This window comes from Rissa tridactyla, chromosome 1 (assembly GCF_028500815.1).
Source record: "Rissa tridactyla isolate bRisTri1 chromosome 1, bRisTri1.patW.cur.20221130, whole genome shotgun sequence".
In the NCBI taxonomy this organism is placed as follows: Eukaryota; Metazoa; Chordata; class Aves; order Charadriiformes; family Laridae; genus Rissa; species Rissa tridactyla.
In genome coordinates this window covers 86,875,259-86,901,552 of record NC_071466.1, presented here as the reverse complement: position 1 = coordinate 86,901,552, position 26,294 = coordinate 86,875,259, and the positions used below count along the sequence as shown (strand labels likewise).

General features: G+C 42.2%; 1 protein-coding gene across 1 annotated transcript in view; it reads right to left on the bottom strand.

Annotated features, from left to right (window-relative positions):
* BEND2 (BEN domain containing 2) overlaps positions 1-18,449 on the bottom strand; it is a 32,714-nt gene extending 14,265 nt beyond the window's left edge. The window contains exons 1-6 of the mRNA XM_054184961.1: positions 18,288-18,449; positions 11,361-11,504; positions 7,808-7,968; positions 5,758-5,829; positions 5,498-5,572; positions 1,466-1,570 (exon numbers count right to left, since the gene is read on the bottom strand). Coding sequence (XP_054040936.1) covers positions 1,466-1,570; positions 5,498-5,572; positions 5,758-5,829; positions 7,808-7,968; positions 11,361-11,504; positions 18,288-18,300 — 570 coding nt within the window. The 5' untranslated portion in view covers positions 18,301-18,449. The remainder of the gene's footprint in view (positions 1-1,465; positions 1,571-5,497; positions 5,573-5,757; positions 5,830-7,807; positions 7,969-11,360; positions 11,505-18,287) is intronic.
* Between the last annotated feature and the right edge of the window lie 7,845 nt (positions 18,450-26,294).

Sequence of the window (26,294 nt, the reverse complement as noted above, 5' to 3'; positions counted from 1 at the left end):
AAAAACCAATTCACTTTCTCTCCTGGTTGCCTCTTCATTCTTTATTTGCTAGCTGAAACATTAAACATTCATATCTCGTCTACGATGGAAGATTCCAAAGAGACTAAGGCAGACAAACTGAGAGATGGGCTATGCTTTCCACCACATGGAGTACTTCTATTAAGAAGCATATGCACCTTAAAGCATGCGTTCTAGTTCAAAATACTGGTCACCGAGCAGGAGCTACCAAATGTAGCTGACACACATAGGTTTGGTTTCTTGTTTGTTTGCGTTGGTTTTCTTTTTGTCTTTTTTTTTTTTGTATATAGAAATCTGATTATATTCCACCCTTGTAATCTTTAAAAATCTATGACCTGAAGAAAGGTTTATATGCCTCAAAGTTTGTCCGTTTCTCCAGTTATTGGAGTTGAGCTAATTAAAAAAAAATCATACCTTTACAACCAACTTTTCCTTATTTATACCCTTAGCGCATCACAGATACAACAATGATACAGCTATAAAAAACCTACAGCATTCCTGATGGTTTTACAGATAAAGTTCTAGCAGAACCTGAGAAAATGGTTGGCAGGTTGCATTTGCTGGCTTCCCCCTTACACCTTATAGTGATAAAAGCTGCCTTTGAAAAAAAAAAAATGCAGCACAGGTCACTTAATCTGAACATAAAAGCAGCTGCCATTCCACATGATCAGAGGGGAGGGCAAGAGCACAGAGGTCACAGAGTCCAATCATAGCTGCCAAGACCAGTTTGTTCCCTGAATTTCATATTTTTGGATGTGTGGACAGTATAAGCTTGGAGATGTCAACAAAAACACATTCCCAAATAAAACCTAGTATCCTATTGATAACTGACATGCATGAGAATGTCATCATTTTACCCACCCTTAAAACAAATGGCCTTACTGATGTCTTGACATCTCCTGACAGCAGGATCACCTCTGCCACATTAAAAGCTTTGCAGTATTATTGACAATGAAAGGTCATTATGGATTTTATGACCTTCTTCAAAAATTATCTGTTACGTTTTCCTTTTAAAGAGCATTGTTACAAGTACTAATATTCTGTCTCCTTAGTTAACACTGGATGGACCACATAGGAAAAAAATGGATAGTGTGTACTCAGTATCAAACCTTCTTAGAAATTTTGAAAAAAGGTATTTTATTAAAAAAAGATACAATTCTATACCATAATGGATACGACAATACACTGTTGAGATCTAAAAATTGTTAGTCAATTGAACCAGCCTGTGTGAATGATGCCTAAAATCTCTTCTAACTGCAGAAACCAATGGTCAGTAACAACATCGGAGACTGAAGCTGGCCTATAGTAAGAAATCTAGAATAAATTAATTGAAATGGATTTTAAGTCTACTAATCTTAGTAAAAGGAGATGATTTTTTTTTAAATAAGCATCAGAGGAAGTGAGAGAATTAAAGGAAAAATGAGTGTCTCAGGTCTTTAATACTCACAGGTTTGAGCAACAGTGGCTTTAAACGAGCATGCTGCATTTCTGAGACCTTCCGATGAAGCAGGTCAAATTTTTTATCCAATTTCTGAATGGCATCATACATGGCCTGACAACAAATGTAAGAGTGAAAACAGTATCGTTTCACAAGAACCCGATTTAAATCTGGAGAAATCAAGAAAATTCAATTAAGGGCAAAATACCCTCCCAAAAACTGAGTAAGATCTGCAGATAATATATACATTCTGTAAGCATATTAAAGATCAACATAGATACAAAATGCAAACAACAATAGTAAATATCCCAGTAAAAAGAATTCTCAGAGAAGCTTACTCTTGCGACTTGAATGTGGCTGGCACTTAAAGGTTGTTCTTCCTTCTTCCAGCAGACGTTTTATTTTTACCTATTTGGTATATTTTGTTTTACTTTGAAAAGCTACTGACAAGATCTAAAGTAAGTTAGGTATTCTGAAATGCTATTTGAAGTCATAGTAAGTTTCCAAGTACACAGTTAAAAGCTTCATAGGCAACCAACAAAACACCGATTTCTGTATCACCAAAGGGAAATATTTAGAAAAATACTAACTGTAAAGTAAGAGTCCCAACTGGAATTGAACGCAGCCAGGGACGTCAAAGACAACAGAAGGGCTTCTGTAAGTACACAGGCGACAAAAGGAAGGCTTGGAAAAATGTGGGTCTGCTGCTGAATGAGATGGGGGACCTGGTGACATAGGACAAGGAAAAGGCTGAGGCACTTTTCAATTGCTTTGCCTCAGCCTTTTCTAGCAAGACTGGCCTTCTGGAATACCAGGTGCCAGAGATCAGGGGGAAAGGCTGAAGCAAGGAAGACACACTGGGTGGAAGGGGATCTGGTCAGGGAATACTTTAGCAAACTGGATGTGCGTTAAGTCTAACGTGCAGCCACGAGTGCTGAGGGAACTGGCTGATGTCATTGTGAGGCCACTCCTGGTAACCTATGATTGATCACGGTGAATGGGAGAAGTGCCCAAAGACTGGATGAAAGCAGATGTCACTTCTATCTTGAAGAAGGGCGAGGGGGAGGAGCCAGGGAACTGCAGGCAGTCAGCCTCACCTCCATCCCTGGGAAGGTGATGGAGCAACTAATCCTGGAAACCAGGCACACGAATGACAAGAATACCACGAGGAGTAGTCACAGCATGGCTTCACCAAGGGGAGGTCACGGTTGTCCAACTTGATAAACTTCTACAGTAAAATGACTGGCCCAGTAGATGAAAGTAGAGCAGTGGATATGGTCTACTTGGATTTAAGGAAGGCTTTTGACATTGTCTCTCATAAGATCCTCACAAGCTGCTGATATGCAGGCTGGATGGGCAGTGAGGTGGATTGGAAACTGGAAAAACGGCCAGGCCCAGAGGGTGGTGATCAGCAGCACAAAGTCTAGATGAAGGCCAGTAACCAGCAGAGTACCCCAGGGGTCAGTACTAGGTCCGATTCTGTTTAACATCTTCATTAATGATTTGGATTATGGGGCAGAGTGTACCTTGAGCAAACTTGCAGATGGCATCAGACAAGCAGGAGCAGTTCATACACCAGAGGGTCATGATGCCATCCAGAGGGATGTCCACAGGCAGGAGAAATGGGCCAACAGGAACCTCTTGAAGTTCAACAAGAACTGCAAAGTCCTGCACCTGGGGAAGAACAACCCCAGGCACCAGTACATGCTGGGGGCCACCTAGTTTGAAAGCAGCTTGGCAGAAAAGGACCTGAGGACTTCTGGTGATTACTAAGTTGAATGTGAACCCGCAATGTGCCCTTGCTGCAAAGCTGGCTAATGGTACCCTGGGCTTCATTGGGAAAGTACTGCTAGCAGGCCGAGGAAGATGATCCCTCTTCTCAGCACTGCTGAGGTCCTGATGCGCTGGGTCCAGTACAGCAGAGACATGAACATACTACAGAGAGTCCAGCAAAGGGCCATGAAGGTGACAGAGAGACAGGAGCATCTCTTCTATGGGGAAACGCTGAAGGAGCTGGGACTGTTCAGTCTGGACAAGAGAAAGCTCAGGGGCAAATCTCATCAATGCATACAAATACCTGAAGGGAGGGTGCAGAGAGGACTGAGCCAGGCTCTTTCCAAAGGTGCCCAGCAGCAGAACCAGAGGCAGTGGGAATAAACTGAAACACAGGAGGTTCCCTCTGAACATCAGGAAAGTTTTTTACTGTGACAGTAACTGAGCACTGGCACAGGTTGCCCAGGGAGATTGTGGAGACTCCCTTCTTGGAGATATTCACAAGCCATCAGGATACAGTCCTGGGCTCTAGGGGGCCCTGCTTGAATATGGGGGTTGGACAAGATGACCTCTGGAAGTCCCTTACAATCTCAACCATCCTGTGATTCTGTGAAAATGAGATGTAAATGATGTACAGAGAAATCAACTCAGCCTTGCCTTCCAGAACAAGCATGGCATTGAAATCAATTGCATCCACGTTTTTAATAATCACAGAATGAAAGATAAAGAACTTGGAAAAAAAACCTACTTATTTTTTTGAAAGCGTCTGACCTTCAGTCAATCCCCAAAGTCAAGTTTTTGTTCCGATGTTAAAAGTTTGCGTTGCCTTACTAAAGCAGTCAGGTACAAACTTTTAAAAAGTATTATTGTAAAGGCCTAAATTTTCAGACATAAAAGACATAAATCAAAGCATTCAAAGTCCATCAGTTATTACTATACGTTGCTGTGCAATATAGAAAGTTACTTCTTCACTGTTTCTAGGATTTAGCAACTCAAACATGATGCTTACAGAACAATTTAGACATACACTTTGTGCTATAACACTTGAAAGAAATTAGATAACAGAATATTAATCTAGTATTGAAAGGACACTGCCAACTTGAAAATACGTATGAGGCACGTGTCATCAGCTATTACTGCAAAAAACACACAAGGATATCATAACTATATGAGTCACAAAGAGGAAACGTCTTCAACTAACTAAAGCAATTTATTTTGTTGATCTACAGTATAACTAGGCAGAAAAATTTTTTGAAATACATATGTCTATGAAAAAAATTGCTAGATGGATTTGTAGTAGATAAAATTTAAAGCAATTTGAAATTCTATCAAAACTAACAGTTAGATTTCAGTATGATGGCTATCTTTTAAAAAAAAAATTAGATATCCTAGACAAAAGAATCTATAAACCTTCCCAAAATTTAGAAATATCTCAAGGAAGCACTAAAAGACCTTAAATCAGCGTGGACAATAAAGGCATTATTAAAAGGCTTCACACAGCCCTGTGGCAGATTTACTGGGAGGAAGGGATAACAGTGGGGTGAAGGAGATGAGGCTAGCAGGCAGCAAAAGAGACTATAGCTTCTCATTAGCACTACTTGCTACAGCATACATTCCCAGACTAATGGCAAGAATGTTAGTCACACAGTCTTAGTCAATTTTCTTCCACAGCATTGCTGAATATATGCTCAAGGCAACTTACGAGACATTAATACCTGTCTACAAACCACTCACAAATTATCCTCCCTTAAGCCTGGCCTGAATGTCTTTCACTCTATAGAATACTGTGATTCCAGAGTCACATAAGTGCTCACCTGAATAAATACGGGATGCTTTTAATTTTCAGCGCACCGATTTTCAATCTTGACAGCTACTGCTTCAGAAGTCAAAAGCAAAGAACTCGCCAAAACAACACTACCAGGATTTTGGCACACTTTTGGCAAGTCTCATGTACTTTCAAAAGCTGTGTGTGTATCACAGTCAGATCTTTCCCATTACTGTGAAGCCCCTCCCAATAAATGACTAGACTTTAAATTTTGTATTAAAGCTTATTAATATTTGAAAAGTATTCTTGCCAGCTATGGTGTGAAAAGTTCAGAGAATATGAAAAAGGAACGTTATTTTTGCATCAAAAATATTGAAGAGAGCAACCAACAAATGAACAACCAGAAAGGATGAAGTCATAGGTTATCAAATATAGAATATAAATCTTCTGAAATTTAACTAAAATTGTTTAAATGCCATTTCAGAGATAACGAAAAGAAATACCTGGCAATAACTGAGGACCTCCATAAGAGTTTTCTGCTGATCTCCAGTGTAGGAAGCTTCAGATACAATACTCCCCTTTTTCATTAAAACAATTAAAAAATAAATAAATAATTTAAAAAATATATATACACAGACTTAGGATAACGCATTAAGCCAATAAACCCCAACTTCAAACCTCACATGTTATTTTATTCTACCCCAAAACATGCATCCCCAAAGCAGCTTTTCAAAGTCAGTCAAACATAAGAAAATGAACTTACACATTCATAGTCTGGTTCATACTCATAAATGACACCATCACTATCTTCATATTCTCCTTCCCTGGTTCTCATCTGGGAAATAACATAAAGAACTTTTAATGTTTGTTTGATTAATGAAAGAATTCAAAATATAAACCGCAGAGAGAACCCACTAGAAATGCAACTTGGACACTTTCAGCTGTGGTTATATTCCCTCCACAAAGGGTCCAAGAAAGTGAGACTTAACACAGCCATCTCATTTATGTGCCTGTGGTTATATGAACGCTCACCTCACTTTCGTTTTAAGACTCTCTTATTCTGGTTTAACGTAAACCTTTTGCGAAATTATATAATAATATGTATTTTTATGTGGTTATTCTAAGGCCAGAACTTTCTCATCTAACTATATATATACTCTATAGCCAGGCTTATGTAATTATGAGACTCCATGTAGATTTTTTACACTAATTTAAATACATCAATTTGAAAAAAATGTGTATTTATTTCAATGGCTATAACTCTGCACACAGAAGCTGTAAAAATATCTAAAAGATATAATTTACTTATTGCTTGAAAAGTGCTTTTAGACAGCAATCAACAGTGCCACCACCCGGACAATTATGATATTTTTCTTTTACTGGATGGGAGTAGTTCCTGTCCACCATACATCACGGATTTAATAAGCCTGTTGTTGTTTTGTGTGAGGTTTTTTATTTGTGGTTGATTTTTTTTATTTTAATTAAGTCATCTTTAATCACGTCTTGTTTTAAAAAGGGTGGTTTGTTTTACAACTGGCAGAATTCAAGACAGCGGAACTGCTTTTATAGCATTAAAGACACCCCGACTGATGGAATTTAATTAAATATGGTGATGTGAACTAAGCTTCAGACTGCCTCAAGTTAAAAATATATGTAGTCTGTCTTTGGACAGAATTGTCATGGAGGCAAATCCTTATTCAACGTTAAGTTTCAACTCTTATTATCCTAAATTACGGAATCACGGAATCTTCAGAGTTGGAAGGGACCTCTAGAGATCATCTAGTCCAACTCCCCTGCTAGAGCAGGGTTGCCTAAAGCACATCCCTCAGGGCTGCATCCAGGCGGGTCTTGAAAATCTCCAGAGAAGGGGACTCCACAACCTCCCTGGGCAGCCTGTTCCAGTGCTCTGTCGCCCTCACTGTAAAGAAGTTTTTCCGTGTATTTGAACGGAACTTCCTATGTTCTAGCTTGTGCCCATTGCCCCTTGTCCTGTCACTGGGAACCATTGAAAAGAGCCTGGCTCCGTCCTCCTTAAACCCACCCTTTAGGTACTTGTAAACATTAATCAGGTCCCCCCTCAACCTTCTCTTCTCCAGGCTAAAGAGTCCCAGCTCTTTCAGCCTTTCCTCATAAGGGAGGTGCTCCAGTCCCACAATCATCTTGGTTGCCCTACGCTGGACTCGCTCCAGTAGTTCCCTGTCCCTCTTGAACTGGGGAGCCCAGAACTGGACACAGTACTCCAGTTGTGGCCTCACCAGTGCAGAGTAGAGGGGGAGAATGACCTCCCTCGACCTACTGGCCACAGTCTTCCCTATGCAGCCCAGGATGCCATTGGCCTTCTTGGCGACATAGGCACACTGCTGGCTCATGGATAATTTGCTGTCTACCAGGACCCCCAGGTCCTTCTCCTCAGAGCTGCTTCCCAGCATGTCCGCCCCTAACCTATACTGGTGTTTGGCATTCTTCCTTCCCAGGTGCAGGACCCTACACTTGCTTTTGTTGAAATTTTGTTGAAATTGCAATTTTGTTGAAATTGCACAAAGAGATTTTTTACTGAAGAAATAAGAGCATCTACATGGGAAATTAGTATGTTACTCTCTGCTGCACATTAGCTGTTGTCATACACACGTACAGTATCCAGCAGAACAAGATTTTACTCTTGCTAGAAGCTTCCATGCACTGCATGAATATCCTACCCACACTTCTTCACTGGCACATCATCAAATGAGCATACAAAAGTGAAGGAAAAATGACATTCCCAATAACATTGAAATTGGCCTCAAAACAAAGGGCTACTGTTTGGCAAAACATACCACATTCTGTCCCACTAGAGTAGGGGCAAGACGTTTTCTTTTATTATGTGAAAATGCAAAATCCATTTTTTCAGGGCTGTGAGCATTTCCTCTCTGCATACTTGCAGAATGGCTCACTTGTGATGCCACTTGTTCAGCTAGCACTGATAAGCCATCACTTCCTGGAAAAGTGGAGAGAAAGGAAAGCATATCAGCAGGTTTCCCACTGCATTAAACATTTCACTACAAAAAACATGCAGTCACCCATTTATTTTTTATTTTTTTTTTACTTTCAAACTGCTTGGTTATTTGCAATTTGTTTACTAGCACATTATTAAACACTTACTAATCCAATTTATTTAGATCTGAAGTTATAAACTCAACTTAATATTCTTTCTTCCAAACTATCTCCAGCCTCCATTTCATTTGCCTTGTTTTTTGCTGTTGATATCTGTTCTCATTTCCATGTCCAAGTGTACAAAGTCACAGAATTCAAAACCCCAACAAAACCAGTTAACTGAAATTCAGGCAACACATGCACAATATAAGACACAGTACCCATTTGTTTAGTCCTCAGCTGTCTCTTCCCTACACTTACAGGGTCCCCTCCACTTTTGTCACTGAAGCACTGTGCAACAGAAAAGATCCACTCTAGGTATCTCATCTGTTGAGACGGTGTAGGTCAGGGGCTACCAAACATAAACGATCCACAAGTGGTACACAAAATGCCTCCACCTCTTGATGTATGGGCCTGGCACACAGTTAAAAAGCCATTACCATTCATTTGAGGCCCACACAATTACCTTTTGAAGACTATAAAGGAATTTTCACAGTTAAAAGACAAGGCATATCTCAGCTGCCTAATCTGCTTGTCCATCATTTACAGGTTTCTACCTCAAACTTTCAGGAAAAGGCTACAGTACCTCTTTTAAAAAGAAATAAAAACACCATTAAGAGGGGAAGAAAAAACAATCAAAAAAAAACCAAACCATCTATTTCCCTTTGAGTTCTGTATATTTTAGCTACAGATGGGCTGCGCACTATATAGATAACAAGATATAGATAAGAGAAGATATTAAAAGACAAGTAAAGCTCAAGCAGCTAAAAAAGACCTTGGAAGGTTTCTGAGAAATAAGGAGAAAAACCTTGCTGGCATAAAAAGGCAACACTAAGTCTCTATCATACTATCTGCTGTGAAGGTGCTTTTTGGAGCTTAGGCCAAGCTGAAAAGGTACGCCGGGGAAGTTTTGTGGATACCTTCAGTAGCTTCCTCCCAGGTAAAAGGGGCTGCATGAGAAAAGTTACAAGGGTACTACTTAATACTTTTGCAAAATAATGGAACTGATTTCATGGCCCAACTGGAAAGTAGAACTAGTATCTCAGAAATTAAGGAAGAGAAAACTAATCCAATGGGACAGTGACAAGCTAAGAGAAATACTGAAAATCAAAGACAATCGCTTTTCTTTTAAGTGCTAGAAGAGGAAGGGCAAGGGGCAGACAGAAAAGTAGTAATATATTCAGTATGATAAGCTAGAAAAAAAGTTTTCTTTGCATCGAGAGCCCGGACAACTGTTGCAGCAGAGCTGACAGATGCCACCTAGGCAAGATCCGTGGTAATTTAGATTAGTGTAGTTAACATAATTTTGAAATCGCAATCAATAACTGAGTAACAAAAATACATATGCAATTACTTAATATTTGTTCTCTTCGGTGAAGATTAAAACCTACCTACCCTCCCACCCAGCTCCAGAGTTTGCCGCCTTACCCAGACCATGTCATCCCTTTGACCCCGCCACAGCTGGTCTGTGTGGCTAGCATTCATCTCCTAGCACTAAGCACCCCCAGAACTGAGAGCCTGGGAGATGGCAGCAACTCTGTGGGTCCAATGCCAATATAGGCAAGAGGATATGTTGAAAGCAGAAGGGGTGCTGGGCAGCAGGACTAATACACTGGCACAATGTAGTCCCTCAAACTTCAGACACTTTCTGCAGGAAAACCAGAATGGCACTTCACCTGGAGAAACATTAGGTCCCTGGTTTAATTACATTTTAAACATATTATGCTTATGTTAAACTAAGCAACTTTTTTTTAGGTTTAGGCACAAGTACGATGACCTGGAAAAAAAAAAAAAAAGTGACAGCCAAAGTGGTACTGAGTTTGTGGGCATAAATGTATAAGCAAAAAGCATAACAGAAGTGTTCTGCAGCAGGCTGGGAGAAATAAAGATCTAGATCTGTATCTTAATGATGTTGAGCTTGCTCTGCCAGCTAAGTATCCGTAGGCAAGAAGATATGAGACGAAAGTAAAAGAAACTAGTTTGGACAGATTTGAAGAAGAATCAGATTTGAAGAAAAGGCACTGCCCTGCAAGTTACTAGCCTAAGATGGTGGTTGAATAAAAACAACCAGAGAGAATTTCAGTTCAAAGAGTTAAGTTCAACAGTTATATTCAAGATAAACTTCAGTCACGTTTTGGTCATACATCTCGGTATATTTAATTTTAACTAGACAATACCTAATGCTAACAATCTACAAAAGAAGCTGTAAGCCCAAAGATGGCAAAGCCATCTTTTACCTTTTAAAACACAATCACACCCACTCATCCTGATTCTTGTGTTGATAATGAAATGATTACTTATGTCCTGAAACCAAGGCCAGCAACTGTCTATGACAGTTTCTTGGGTAGGAATTTATTTATTTATTTATTTTAAAACAGAGAAAACCCAAAGTAAACCATACAAACTGTTCTCCTTTCCCAAATATGTTTTTAGACATAAATGTACAAAAAATTACAGTTTAATCTACTGTCAAGAAGTAGACCAAAAATATTAAAGGTTCTCGGAAGCACCTAACAACACTAGGAAACAGAAATGTAACTTGACTCTGATGAAGAGAAATACAGATGAGATTCTCTATGAAGCCAACTGGATGAATAAAAAAACCTAATACGTGCCATCACTTAGTTACAATCATTTTCCTTAATAACTTGGTAACACTGTTACTGGACTTACTAAATGCTCGAACAGCTATGATTAATTTTTGCCTGGGCCAGTGGAGAACTGGGTAAGATTTCTGAGAGACTTTGATCTTGCACCTTAAAATAAATACAATGAATTAAAGACAATCACCAAAGGCTACTTACAGCTAATAATTTATCACCTTAAACAGCCATCTTACCATCATTGCACATAAGTATTCCCAGTGCTCCACTAAATTACACTAGACAGTTTATCTAAAAACCTCATTTTTTAGGTTAGGTTCTTCCATTACATTTATTTTCCAAATCACTTGCTAATTCATTCCTAGGTGTACTTACTTCATAAAAAGTAAGTTAAAAACTGTCTTTTTAAAACATAATATTTCAGCAGGTTCACAACAAAAACCTCTGAAGTAGTAACTAAAAAGTTCCTTCTTTTTAAATGCATTGCCAAGCAATTTCCATAAAGTAGCTTTGTAATAAAATATGTTTTAAAGATATGGGTAATACAGAAAGCATTCAAGACAGAAGCACTGAACATGGAGCATTAAAGCTATCTACTACCTATTAGATCACAATAAAAATGAAAAGTAATTACCATAGGCAAGTTGAGCCACATGGTGAACACTGTTTACTTCAGAGTTTTGTCCCATTGACATGCAGCTTTGTGTGGACAGTCCATTTTCTCCATGGTCAATCATCACTGCTTCATCATCATCCTCAACACTCACAGATACATAATCTGTTCGCATATGCGGAAAGAGAAACAGGTAAGACTAGACACCACTCTGCGTATCAGATGACAACTGTAGTGCTTGTATCACGTCTAGCATTATTTGAATTGTACCACGGGCTAATTTAAAACCAGTTTCACCTTAGCAGCTAAATGCAAAGTCACTTTTTAACACAGACGCTGAGGTTTTAACCTGCACTAGAAGGGCAGCGGCTTACTATTTCTTAGTTGGTGGTATTCGTGAAACTATTCAGTACCCAACTCTTCCTACAGTGTCCAGCTTCAACAGAAAGTTATAAGCCCTTCTCTATACAAGCACTTCTGAGAACTCTACTATTTACATTCAAGCATATGACAAGATATATTAATTTTGTTTTGAAATTTTACTTTCATAAATAAGAAATGCTTACTACACTTGAAACAAATCAGCCTGCAAAACCTAACTGCATATTTGGTATGCAGATCAAACGAAGCAGCGACTCCCAATGAGATGCTGTGCAGAAACACCGAACGGCAAATCTCCAGTACAAAATTTTTTCCAATTAAACATACTACAGCACGAAAAAGAATGTCCTGGTTTTAGAATAAATGTATTATAGCTACATCTGGTGGTTTTGGGAGGGTAGGGTAGGGAGTGGAATTTATTTTTGATGAAACAAATTAACGGCAAGAATCATACCGTGAAACACCAAGTTAGGAAATAAAACTTAAATTCAGCCAGCACGCATGCATAATGACACACTAATGATATGAACACATGCCACATTTTCCACAGTATCTCTACCCTGTTTGGTGCACGGGATGGACTGAGCTCTAGGAACGAATCAGGGCTGTATGAGTGTAACAGTGGTCTAGTTCTTTACTCTTATACAAACAATTCACTCCAAATCCTGCTCTCTTCCCTCTGTTCCAATTTCTTAAGAGACCAAAAGGTGGGAAAGAAACTGAATTCCACAGGTCATAAAGTTTTCCCTCTGGCCAGTACTCCCATTCTAATCCCTCCCAGAAGAAACAATACAGCAGGGTTTGGATTTGGCTGTCATCAGATTAGGAAAGACTTCATGAAATTGAGGGTCTCTTCAGAAACACCCATCAACTGTCATGCAATTGATAGCTATGTTTATAGTAGTGAATGAAGCCGAAAAGCTAGTTGGGGCATAGCTGCCCTGCAAAAAGGAGTTTAGCCAAGCAGACATTACCCCAGATATGCCACTTAGGCTCAATGTATGAGAACAGTTCTTGGCCACTTTTAATTAGCTGTATGCAAGCAAACAACAGGACTACTCATGAACTTAATTTAGGCACAGCTTTTAGCAAAACGCTTCAGTGATGTTCACTGACTGAAGTTCATTGCAGGCTAACACGAGTTATTTGCATGCACTGAATTATTTAATAGCCTCACAGGTCCAAATTTTTTTGTTGACAATCATTTACTATTCTACCTACTTTGGGAGAGTTAACTGAGAGTCAGAAAAAGCACATGCAGAAGAAGCAGGTGGGAACAGAATCCTCTCTGCCAATTTCCCCAACCAGCATGCCAGGTTACTGTATGGCCTGACAAGTGCCCTACTTACAGCTGGGTCTCTGCTGCCCTGCAGTCATCTTTCTACCACTAACTAGAGGAAGTGACGCAAGTTATATGCTACCTGTGCAACCCTACAATGCACTGCATTTACTTGTATATTCATAATCTCTGCCACAAATCTCATGCCTCACTGGCCCACAGGAAATAAGGCAGGCAAACAAAGCCTACCTGACCAGCAACTGTATTGCTCAAATCTACAGCAGACAGAGCAATGGGTATAGAAGAGGAAAAATTCTATGGAACCAGCACGTAGCAAAGACAACAGCTCCATTTGGGCTAGAGGAAGGCCAGCATGATTAGAAGTCAGGAGAGTTTCTACAACCGGTTGATATTAAAAGCAAAGTTCAGTCTCCCATACGCTGCACCACCCTCCCCTAAATAAGTTTCAAAAATGAGAATTTCAAGAGCGCAGTGGAGTCTGGGCAGAAAGCGTTTCCAAAGTCTGGAGCTACAGCAACTCACAGCTGGAGGATAAACATATACCAAAGAGGAAAATACAGAAAGGGAAAACACCTCCCTTCCAAAAAAACATCTAATTAATTACAACACATTTCTTCAATGATGTAGAAGCAATGCAGCAACAATCACTAGTCTTTCAAAACATTTAACCTCTAAGATGGTGGTCAGGATCCTCCTCATCCCCAGGGCTTTTAACTTCCATCACCCATTGCTGAACATGGGTGTTCTCATATGGGAAAAAGAAATTATTCCCTCTTCAGAATAGCACTCTTAAATGGAGAATCAAGAAACTTTGATATTAGAGAACACAACCTGTTTCCATGGAGGTTTATCAACATGACTGGTCACTGCGACAATAAGGAAAGCTGCTCCAAGAAGTGTAGATCCACCTGCTTTATACCAAGCACTTCTCCTAATGTATTCTAGTTGCCTTGCCTCTTAAGTTAGTGGAAAAATTTAAATGTCTTTGCTGTAGATTGATTACATTCATCACCAAGAGAATGTCTGTTCTCAAAAACATTTTGTTTACAAGATTTGTCAACAAATATTAGCTAGTTTAAAAAGAATGGGGGTGGAGAAGTAGTTCTCATTTTGTAGTCCTATACTTGTCTTATTCAGGCAAGGGAAAACAACATCACTACTGTAGCAATTCTTACATGTAAGGACAACTTCATTCATTCAATTACAATCTTCACACCTTCAAAAACTTGTGACAAAAGAATTCCAGCTACTTACTCATAATCTTAAAAAAATTGGAACTTATTCCTGTAAGCAATTCGAAATAATTCTGATGCTTCTTAAAAGTGCTAGCAATATGGAGTAATACCATATATGGACCAAACAATATGAAATACATATCTGTCTCTCTCAAGTAGAAACCACAAACTGCCAGATTCTGCGATTAATTTGTGTTCATGAAAAAAAATAAATAAAAATTAAGTCATCAAGGTATTTTCACTTGTGACTTGAATGAAGATGCAGCTGCATTTCTTGTGCCAAGTTAATAATTTCATTGCATTAATTAACTCCACTGACACAAAATATCATGACATAGATATTTAGACACTTCCAGTAAGTCTTGAAATGAAATTTTAAAAGTGTAATTAAGAAGATATTTTAGGTTTATATATTTCAAATAAGGCTTTCACTGTGAAGTGAATTACACATTACAGTAAGACTTACTAAATAAGCTGGTTTATCCAATCATTGGAACAAGTTATCAGTTTAAGAGAACTCTGAACTTCTGTTTGAAAACTGAAGTGACAATCATCTAAAGTTAGAAAACATCACCAAACTAATTTCCTTCTCAGACTCAGTGCACGCTCTGGGTTATATGGTATAGACGATGGCTCATTATTTTCAGTTAGGCAGTAGGATATGCTATAATATAAGATAGAGGTTCATAAAAGTTGCATTGTACAGAAAGACAGTTGTAGACAGAGCAGTGCTGTGAAATGACCAAATAAGAAAGCCAAGACTGGAGGTGCTCTTTTTAATTTAAAAGCTACTTATGTTCACTGTTTAGAATTCTTTCACCAGGAGCTCTTCTTTGCCTCTGCACAAAATCACCAGGTAGCAGGTATTTGTAGTAAGTTAAAGGCACTTAAACTTGAGACCAGTTTTCATAATGATTTACATGCAAAAATGCCCAACTGCGTGTCTAACCCTGCATCAGAAGTTACATTACTATATTTACAGCTTCTTATGCAGCAAAGTAAAACCAAGCATCATAAGGAATTTATTTCCAATAACCAATAGAGAAACATATTTAAAAGTCAATATGACTTGAAAATTTTCACTCTTCTTTGGAAACTCTGTCATTTGATCAGCATAGTCCAGCAACCAAATGATTGCTAATCTTTTTAGTACTGCTCAGTCACCTATCCCCAAATACTATAATAGTACAGGCTTTGGTGAAAAGAGAAGAAAGAGAAGAAAAATGTGAAACAGAAGAATGAAAGACAATTGGACCAAACTGCAACATAAAGAAAACCTGATGGGGGGAGGGGGAAGACCCCACCAAAATAATTTAGAGGGGGAAAGATGTTGATATTAAACATCAAGAAATACTAAAAACAAGCAAAGAAACAAACAAACAAAACCCAACACAAAAACAAAAACCCAAAACCAAACACAAACTCTTTCAAAGCCAGAGTTAAAAAGAAAAAAACCATAAAAGCCCAAAAAATTCTGTAGCAAAGAGTTACATACCACGTAGCAAATCAAGCAAAGCAACCCTACCCAGACAAATAAAGGATATATCAAGGAACTTACCTGGGTTTAAACTAAGTCACAAAAGCAGAGCCAGCTAGCGCTACCTTGGACCACAACTAGATCCTGCTCTTTTTGCGGCCTGACACTTATGCCAAGACGCACAGTGTCATGATGCCTTTCAGGGGTAGTATTATCCCATTCCAGCATCAAGTAATCATTTGCATATTAACGCAATCCCATTGCAGACATAACAGAGTTTTAAGCACATTTCTGCATACTATGATAATCAAAGCTACGAGCACAGAAATACAACCAGATCTGATGCATCAGCTGAAGTCCGAAGACAAGCTGACACACAACTTTTCCTAAGTATTTTACTAATTAAATACACCACATAAGCCAGTGGGATAAGGAAGGACTCGTACCGAATCAGACATTACCTGATGAATGCTCTTGCTTATTGAGGAAACAGAAATGTAGGTAACCACAAGGTATGGAATAATAAAGGGGAGGCAGATGAGAGAGCTGAAAGCACCAAGTAAATCCTATCCCAGGCTCTACTACAGAGTTCCTGGGGGCTGCTAGCAAAATCACTAAAACTAAACCAAACTTTTCACAGAAATCCAGTGTTTTTTCTTCATTTTCTAGCTCAGTTAAGACACATCTCTGTATTTCTGCAGACATGATCTCAATACTCCCAGATGGAACAGACAGCCATGGAAGCTCTGTATAAGACAGACAAACTAGATCTTAGAAAGATGCTTAAATGCTTCACACAGAAGAACTGGGTACCATCCACCTCAAGTTGCATCCTTGAAGGTAGCATACTTCTGATAATTTGGCCTTAATCTAGATAGGTTGTCAAAGACTAGAGACACCAGCATACTCCACCAAAGATAAAATGCTTATCAACAGTCTCTGAACATCGAAACAATAGTTAATTTAGCATGATGTAGTCAGAATTTGCATGACTGGAATTTGCAACAGATTAAGACAATGGGATCATATACTGAGCACATACAAACCAATTACTACGGTAAGAAGCAGAATAATGAAACAAGATTTCCCGTGGTTTTAGGTCTCATATTTGGATTACTGAGATGCTAATAAGATCAAAACTCAAGGTAAAACAAGTCTCACAAACAGACCTCTGATGTTTAAGAAGATTTGAGCTCATACTGCACCTTGTGATGGATGAATATTAATAATGGCACCTTTTTTCTATTGCCAAGGAATTTCGAACAGTCTTAATATTTGTTAAGATTACCATGTTACAGACAAAGCCAGTCAGGAGATCAAAAAATTGAGGACAAAAGAGAATGAACGGACACCCAATGTATTACCCTGTACGTTTGCTTTATTACGAGTAAGTCAGGATTGCAATACTCCCAACCTTTCTACGTCTCAATCCTACCCCTTTACTTCATGCTGACACTTGCGTAAATGCACAGTGATCTGGCCAAAGCCCAACCACACCAAAAATAAAATTATCTTTTAGCCAAAAAGCTCCCTGAACCATTAAGTCACATAAGGAAATTGGGCATCTGAGCAAGAGACAACTGGAACTTCTTGAGTGGGTCTGTGAGAGCAGTGACAAGCTAAACGAGCTTAAACTGCTGTGAGACTGTATAAACATTACTCCTTGGAAGGGCAGGGTGAAGTATGTAACTGACAGAAATATACTTCTTTTGACCCTAAGTACATGAAGCCCATATACCTCTTCAGATACAGAGGCTGCACTATGCATTATGTCTTCGAACGCAAAGATCATTAGGTCAGGCATCCCACTTTAGGAGCATTACTCAGCTCTGCTGGTACTCGGTTTTTGTACCTGAGTAACTGCAGCACTCGGGGACCTGCCAGGGCCAGGACACCGCTGTTCCACAGCAAAGTCTCAACGTTTTGCCACTACGCTCACCCGCCATTTGAAGACTAAGGAAAGCGAAACCTTTCCCCGCCGCAACCCATTCAGGCCGCTCGCTGTCACCCTCTGGCCCTACTCCATGAGGTAACCAAGCTGCGGCAGGGCCACGCTACTTCTTCCGAGCGGTAACTTCACCGAGAGAGTCCTGCTGCCGCCTCGCCCGCGGCACACCCCCGCACGGCTGCCCCTCTGCCCTCGCCTCAGCTGCGGTGAAGGCAGGAGCGACGCTGCCGCTCGGGAATACCCATCCCCGGGGAAAACCCCGAGGGCCGCGGACAACCCGGGAGCCCGCCGGGGGACGCACGCCCGGCTCCGAGAGGGAACGGCAGCCCCTCCTGGCCCCCCGCTCCCGCGCGGACCCTCAGCCCCGCCACCCCCTCCGCGCGCCTCCGAGCCCCCACCGCCACCGACGCGTCAGCGACGGGCAGCAGCAAAAGCCAATGGCAGCGGTTCTCCGCGCCGGAACCGGCGAATAGCGGCGGGCGCGGTGGGCGTGGCTTGGCCGGCTCGGCGGAGAGCGTTGGGGCCGTTGCGAACGATGAGGGAGCGTTCTCCGCGTTCCGCCTCCCCGTCAACCCTCCCTCGGGGGAGCGGCGGCCGGCAGCCTTACCCTCGGCGGACATGGCTTTGCTGGAGCGGCGAAGGAGCGCGCGGCGGCGGGAGGGGATCGGGTGGTCCTTCTCGGGCGGGTAGGGCGGCGGAGCGAGCCGGGGCTCCGGCACAGGCAGGTGTGGCCGGAATGCGGCGTTGGAAACGGAAGCGGCTTCTCCGACGTGAGCAACAAACTGTTTTGAAGCAGTGCGGCTGCGCGCTGGGCACGGCGGCGCGCCTGGCAAACGGGAGCCGGGGGGCGGAGGCGGTGCCGCCCTTTCCCTCAGCCGCCCGCCCGCCCGCGGCCCGGCCCGGCCCGGCCCTCTGCCTCCTCCTGGGCGCCGGAGGTGCGATGCCTGGCGCCGGCTCTCGCCTCCCGGCTTTCTCTGCCTTCTTCTTGGTTCCGTGGTGCTGCAGCATTCCCTGCTAATCGAGGCCTGGCTGGGGGCAGTGGGTTCGGGTTTGTGCAGGCTCCTCTGTCCCCAAGAGGATGGAGGGCCGCTGAGCTGCTCGCCGTGTCTCTGCAGGAGGGCAGAGCTGTGGGTGACTTCAGGTCTGGCCTCTGCATTCCTCAGACTGTAGAGCCTCTTGTGCGGGCCGTGCACAGCCCTAGGTTTCAGCATGCAGTCATGTCTGGTCATCTTACCACACCCATCAGATTCGGTTTGGGATCGTCGCAAACTACTAGTTGGAATGGGAGGAATCCAGTCACAGAGGGGTATTAATGGCTGCAAAAGGTCGTCCTCAGAATTTTAACTGTACAAAATCGGTTATCAGGGCTGCAGTTCAGACAGTTACACCACAGGCCTTTGGGAGGGACAAAATGTAGAAATTTCAGTCTCACCTACCTATATTAATTATTTTTTGCTTCTTGCCCTATCCCTACCTCCACCTCTATACAGCAACCCCTTTTTTGTTAATTCAGGATTGGGGATAGGGGGGTCATCAAGGCCAGGACACCCTGCCCAGACGTCCCCTCAATGTTCTTACACTCCCCACTGGAGACACAAGGACATCTCGGGGGGGATATGTTTGGGGAGCGATTGGAAGAAGATCCAGGGTGGTGATGGGACCTTATCTGCTCATGGCCTGGGGCAACGAAGTGCCCTACGGCAGACAACCTGCAGGACAGAAGCACAGCTGGGCATCACCATGGAGATACTAAAGCAAGGTAACAGAAGGGCCATCCCTGCAGGTCCAGCTAAGAGCCCTAACAGGAGGTGAAAGAGATGTCTGGGAAATGCTGTGCAAGGAGGGGGGGTGGTGTGCTCCTCTCTGGTTGTATCTTCAATTGTATAACCTAATATTCAGCCACTGAAAACTGGTCTGCACACCCACAAAGCAGCACTGAGACAATATGGCGGGGGGAGCCCAATTCACACCCTGTCCCAGCTACTCCCAGGCCCATCTCAGGGGCTACTGGCCCATCAGAGTTCCTTGTCCATGTGTCCAGAGGAGCACAGGCACACGAAAGCAGTCAGGAACCTTAATTAAGAACTAAATTTGAGGAACAACCAACCTGCCCAGGCCCCTCTCAGGGCTGCCCCAGCAGGGCCTCATGCCCAGCATCCAGGTGTGAAACCCATCAAATGACTCGGCACTAGAGCACCTTTTGGACTGAGAGGGGGTTGTTGCCTAGAGGTATGGGAGATGTTACAGTGGAAGAGCATTTCAGCGTTGCACAGGACTTACTATGGGATGTTTAGGGGAGGAACCGGAAGCAGGGAAAAGGATGAATTGAGGTGAATTGGGGAGGAACAAGTGTAGCGTCAGACTTCTTTTAATCTCTTTTTATCCTGGGATGAGAGCTCTATTCTGTGCATGTGTGTGTGTGGAGGAGTCTGAGTGCAGCACTGGAAGCCAGACCACATGTCAGAGGGCCCATGTGCCCGTGGTGCAGCAACTGGAGTGAATGCAGGTGTGCAAGTGAGTGTGCGAGCACTAGTGAAGGTCAAGCTGGACTGCCCAGCCAGTAGGTGAAGTGGCTTGGCAGCCAGGGGTGTCTCTAAGGGTGAGACCATGGGGCAGTTGGCTACTGGGAACCAGGGGATCCCTGGCCATGTGCCAGAGAGACCGTAGGGTCGGGAGAGGTTCAAGGGGTGAGGGTGAGCATGTGTGTGTCTAAGGGCAGGACCAAAGGGTGGTGGCTACTGGGGGATCAGGATGCCCCAGCCAGCACTGGCTCTGTGAGTGGCTGTGTGTCTCTAAGGATGTGGCCATGGCAGGGATGGCTGTTATGGACCAGGGGAGTCCCAGACAGCTCTGCATGTTTGGGAGGCAGGGGGCTGAGATGGCCTGTGCCAGAAACTGCAGTGGGGCTGTGGCCTCAGGGACTCATATGTGCCAGCAACTGGGGAGTGAGTGTCTAAGCCTAGCTGCTGGAAGGATCCACATTGGTCATACATGTACGTGCTTATATGTTTTCTCACTGGTGAACCTCCAACCTGCACAGCTGGAGAGGGAAGCAGGATGAGGCTGTTGGTGCTGTCTGTGTTTGTGTGAGGGGCGTGTGTGTTTGTGATCAGTGTGGCTGGTCACATATATATTTACATGTGTGGTGTATATGTGTGCTCTTGTGTGCCTGATGGGAATACACCCTCAGCCTTGCTACTGATTGAACCTGTGGGCATGGAGCTGTGGCGGCCTCACCTCTCTTGGGTGTTGAATCTGGCACAATAGATTTTCCTCCAACATATGTTCTGTTTTTGAAGTTTAAAGCTTATATCTGAAAGATTCAAGGCAGACAGAACTACTAAAGATTTAAAAGCTGATACCTGTATTGATGAGAAAGGCATAATGGCTACATAGCGTGCAGATAATTGCTTATCTGTCAGAAAGCTTGTGTAAGAATTACACACATGTATAAGGATTATTTTTAGTCATAGAGCATTTTGAGAGAACCTGAAGGATTAGTCAATGCTTCCTTTATCACTTTCCAATCTTTAGCAGGTTTTAAAAGTCTTTTCTCTCTTTGACATAGATAGCAAGGTGGAAGACCTTGGTAGATAGCACGCTGCAAGACCAGTGTCTACAAGCCCCATCTTGAGCTGAATCAGTGCAGTACATCCAATTTCTTGCATAAGTTTCTTCACCAAAATACATCAGAATTTTCTCATGCTTTCCAGTTAAAGTACTGGACTGAAAGATCACCGAGTAAGCTAAGAGTTTCACTTTTCCATAAAGCTCAGGCGATGGGAGAATGCCTGAGTAATAGGGAGCCCAGCCAACAATGCTGTATTCAAAACCAGCTTTTATCTTCCCTTTATTTTTTTCTGCAGAAACAGAGGAACTTTTTTTTTTGTGAGAGGTCAACATTTTGTATGGATATAATGAAGCAGTCCCTGAAAAGAATGATTTGGGAACAGGTAGATCTTGGGAGGCCACAGAGACTGAATGGGTTACTGAGACACAGACTTGGTGAAGTACCAGAAGCGAGGGACAGAGAATACTGCTGACTGTGGAAAGGAAGCACTCAGGGCAAGGATACAGATATGTTGGGTTTGAAAGGAAACTGTTTGAAAAATTTTGTTCCTTATCTGATTGCCGTAGTCTTATGGGACAATAGTATTTGGAGGAGCTAAGAGAAGATATTGAAGGTAGGCTAAGACAGTCTTTAGGAAGTGAAGCTAAATTAAAAGGAATGATCTGATATACTAGAGGCTGTAACGTCTCTGTTCTGAGCTACAGCATGCTGTTTTAGAAAGTCTTGTCTTGAAGATATAAAGTGGTAGGCATTTCTCTGTATTTCTACAGATATTGTTTCAGTGGCGTACTAATTGTGTAGAAGGCAGGAGCATTTGAAAAGAAAACTGAAGGAAGTGGAGGTAGGCGGGATGTTGTTATAGGGAAAGGAGTCCGCTAATAGTTAATGCATTTGAATGCAGAATAATAGTTTCAGGAGTGGGAAAACCTGATTTACAAAGAATTTATTTTTCTTGGATCAGTTTTGACTGTATATTTCCTGGAATTAATTTGTTGGCTGTCTTTCCTGGTACATATGGTTATTGGATCAAATAAAATAAAAAAAAAAAGTTTACCTATTTTATCTGTTTCTGTAACGTCTTCATTTCAGGTTTGAAACTTGGCATTTTGTAGTGTTGGGCATTTCAAATGACAAGTGAAGTTGTGAACTAACTCCAGTTACACACTGGTCTTCATAGATCCCAAAACTTGTTTTGGGCATTGAGTTGAGGAAAGTGACAGAAATTGCAGCCTAAATTTACATTATTATGATTTGTTTGATAGTTCAGCTGGCTTGGCAGAGTGAAATGCACAGAAACAGATCATAGTATTAGGATAATATGATTTAGCATCAGTACTTAGAGGGTATCGTCTATATTTCATTCACTTTGCTTTGGATCAGCACTTAAATTATCTACCAAACCCAAGAAAACAGTGAAAGTGTGAAGCCTGTCCTCGTTTGAGGTAAAACAGAACCAATTTTCTGTTTTGTAATTTTACTTTTTAGCTGGGCCTCTTCTAACTGACTAAACTCTGAAATTAACAGCATATTGTTCAGAAACTGTTCGCTCTCAGAGTGATAAGACTCGATTATACCAAGGAACGGTATGCGCAGGGGCTCTTGCTTAGACTTATTGCTGTAACAACCAAGGCCAGCTAACTCTGTTACTTCCCGTGTTGGAGGGTTGGAAGCAGAAAAGCATAGAGGGGTCACACCTGTAGGGGGGAGCAGACAGGACAGGTGACCCAAAACTGACCAACAGGGGATTCCATCCCATCTGCCCCATGCTCAGTATAAAAGCTGAGGGATCAAAGGGTCAACTCTCTTTCTTCAATGGCCGACCAAGGTCCGAGGAGGACCCTGTCGGTTTGTCTGCTTTTGATCCCGATCCGAGCATTCCTGACTCCAGATCTGGAATCCAGCTCCTGTCCGTCGCTGACTCCAGTCTGGGACTTTTCCCTGTGCCTTCTGGTGACGTGGTCATCATCCTGAGAGCTGGATACAGTTTTGTATATATCGTATACTTTTAAAATTATTTTGATTTTATTATTATTTATTATTTAATTATTTACTAATATTTTCATTAGTTTAGTTCTTTTTCTAAACTCTTAAAAACTCCTTTTCCTCTCCTCTCTTTGCGGGGGGGTGGGGGGGTGGCATCTGTCGTTCTGATTGGCCAATCTGGCCAAAACCACAAGCCCAATCTAGAGAATTCATTTTTGAGGCGCTACCATTCCTAAATGGTCATAAAGACATTTGTTTTCATTACACATAATGAAGAAACTATGTAAGGGGTGTCCAACCGCTGCTGAGCAAGCCTTTAATGAATATCACAAGGAGGTACTTTTTAACAGGAGAACATTAAAGGATGAACACTAAATACTAGTAATAATGTAATAGTCCTGTGCCAGCCTTTTAAATATATATAAATAAACTTGACCACTGAGGAACTGAATGCCATGTTCCTACAGATTTTTAATGTCCTTTACTCATAAAAATGTTTTCAGCTGATGATATTTTTTCAGCTTTGGAGGATTGTAATAGAACTAAGCCACCCGACCTAGATTCAATGCGGCTTGTTAACAGAATGGCCAAGCCGCAGGTTCAGTCATGCTAGTTAATTTTCTCATTCTCAATGAAAACCGTAGTGTGAATTTCCACAGAAAACTCATTGGATGAATGCTTATTTTGTAGATATGTGGTTTTTGAGTGATACAAAAAAGAGCAGCCTAACGTTAAATAAAACTGCTGCAAAACGGTTATTAGAGAGCAAGGCTTCTCGTATTTGTTCAGGTGCTATTAGCAAAAAGTGTTCTTTTTCTGCCTCATTAGAACCTCACTGCTAGGTATGGAGAATGTTGCTGCAATAAGGATGAACACTCTGAATTAACCTATGAGTTGATCAAGAAATGGCATTTCCTTGGCCTTTGTTATTCTTCTTTTGGGACTGAGGGAGCAGTTCCTGCCTTTCCTCTCACCCCAGCTGCAGATGCCAGTGAACTAAACAGGGAGATGTAGGGGCAGTTGTTTCCTAACAGGAATAGCTTATGGTTTACAACCTTTTTGTGAATTAGCAATAGTAATAAGTATTTGTGTCAGTACTCAATATCTTCTGTTAAAAAAAATAAAAATAACATTGGCAGCAACCTATTTAGAGTGAAACTGCATGAGAGCTACCACTCCTGCCCATGATGCTGTTACTACCATTGCTGGTTTGCACAGCTTTTTAATTTGTCTTCTAAGAAAACAGTAAACTTCAGTGAGAACGCCAGCATCTGTTATAGGATAAATTTCTCTTAACATTGAGTAGTTTTCTGATTTTCCAGCTCTGGGTAAGTTTAAATGGCAATGCATGTGAATCTAGTGGGAAGGACTATATTTAGCTGTTTACCTGTTCTGTTGTCCTGACCTTGAGCCTGTATTGGAGAATATGGATTCCTTATGAATACATTTCCTCAATTTTCTATTTGGGGAGTACAGATAATACGATGTAAACCCTGTCCCATTCATACTGAAGTAATTAAAGACAGACGGCTTTGTTCAGCAGAGCCGGATAACTTGCATCAAGAAGGAAAACCTATTGAAGGATTCTTATGACCAATAATGTTGGGCTCTAGAAGAGTTTCAGGAGAACGCTAACATGCCGGTAGTTAAAAATACAAATGGGACAAGCTGGGTAATTAAAAACCTGTCAGCCTGACTTCAATCGAAGGAAACTATCAGAACGTTTAATACATGCTTCTGTCACCACGTAAAGAATTAAAGGAGGGGAATATAATTAACGCAACCAAAAATAGGTTTATGGAAAACAAAGTCTGTCAAGTAAGTGCCCGTAGAAACGTGGGTAGGAATCAGTAGTAGGGTCGCAGCCAGAACTCGGCTGCCCTCTTGCCAGGAAAGACGCTTGCCCCAGGGCCTGGCGAGCCCCCCCATCCAAACAAAAGTGTCGAAACCCTTTCCTTCTCATGCCTGGTACTGGAGGTGCTGTTGCCTTCCCAGGCGTCCCCACCTGAATGCCCCTGGGTGCCGTGCTTACCCCCGGGACTGCAGAGGCCTGAGGGGCCGCCAGCCTGCCTCTGCACAGCCGTCTCTTCCAAACGCCCAGTGTGATAACGGGGGTGCCCGTCGCGGAGAAGACACACGGCTTGAGTTGAAGACTGTGACATTACCACATCAGCCCTGGCCATTGCCGTCCTTCACTAGCACAGCCCGATGGCCAGCAACCTGCAGGGATATTGGGGGCTCAGGGGCTGCTCTCCCTGGGGGGCAGCCCGGCAGCTGCCTTCTGTCCTGCCACCCGCTGTGCAGGGCTGCACCAGGCAGGGGGAAGGACCAGGTGCCAGGAGAAGATGGGTGGCTGCAAACCGGTGATGATCCCTTGCTTCCCAGACCGTACCCATGTTGCACAGAGCAGCAGACAGATGTGACCAGCAACGTTCCCGAGAGCAGGCACTAACAGTACTTGCAATGAACGTCTGTGCTAGTCCCCTCTCTGAAACAGGGTTTCTGTTGTGGATCAGTGCCTCCATTAAGTCCGATAAAAGCTCCAGCAAGAGATGGAGATTAAGAAATGCCTCTCACTTACTGCCTCAAGGAGGACCCCACTGGGTTCCACGTGTGACCTGAGTTGCCAAGTCTCTGAGAACAGTATAGGAAGATTTGTTGGGCAGGGGTTGAATTCCACTCTGGGGAGAAAGTGCCAACACTTTCAATGTGGCACCTAAGTTTTAACACCCATGTGCTTTATTATTCTCCCCGCAAAAAACCCAAAACCTGTAACTCTTCCCCTGCATGGTTATATACGTCCTTATATATATATATATATACACACAGCATGGTGGGATTCTTTGCTGAGAAGCAGGACAGTAGAACCTGAGAAGAGCTTGTATACACAGTGACACTGCTTATAGTGTCTAGTTTATATTATCACTGGAGGGACCTGATGGTGGTATGACATATGTACATACCCAAAGGTACACACTGAAGCCCGGATTTCACAGACTTAGAAAAGTCACTGTCTTCACATATGTTGTAAATAGTTACAATTATCTCACTTTGTATATA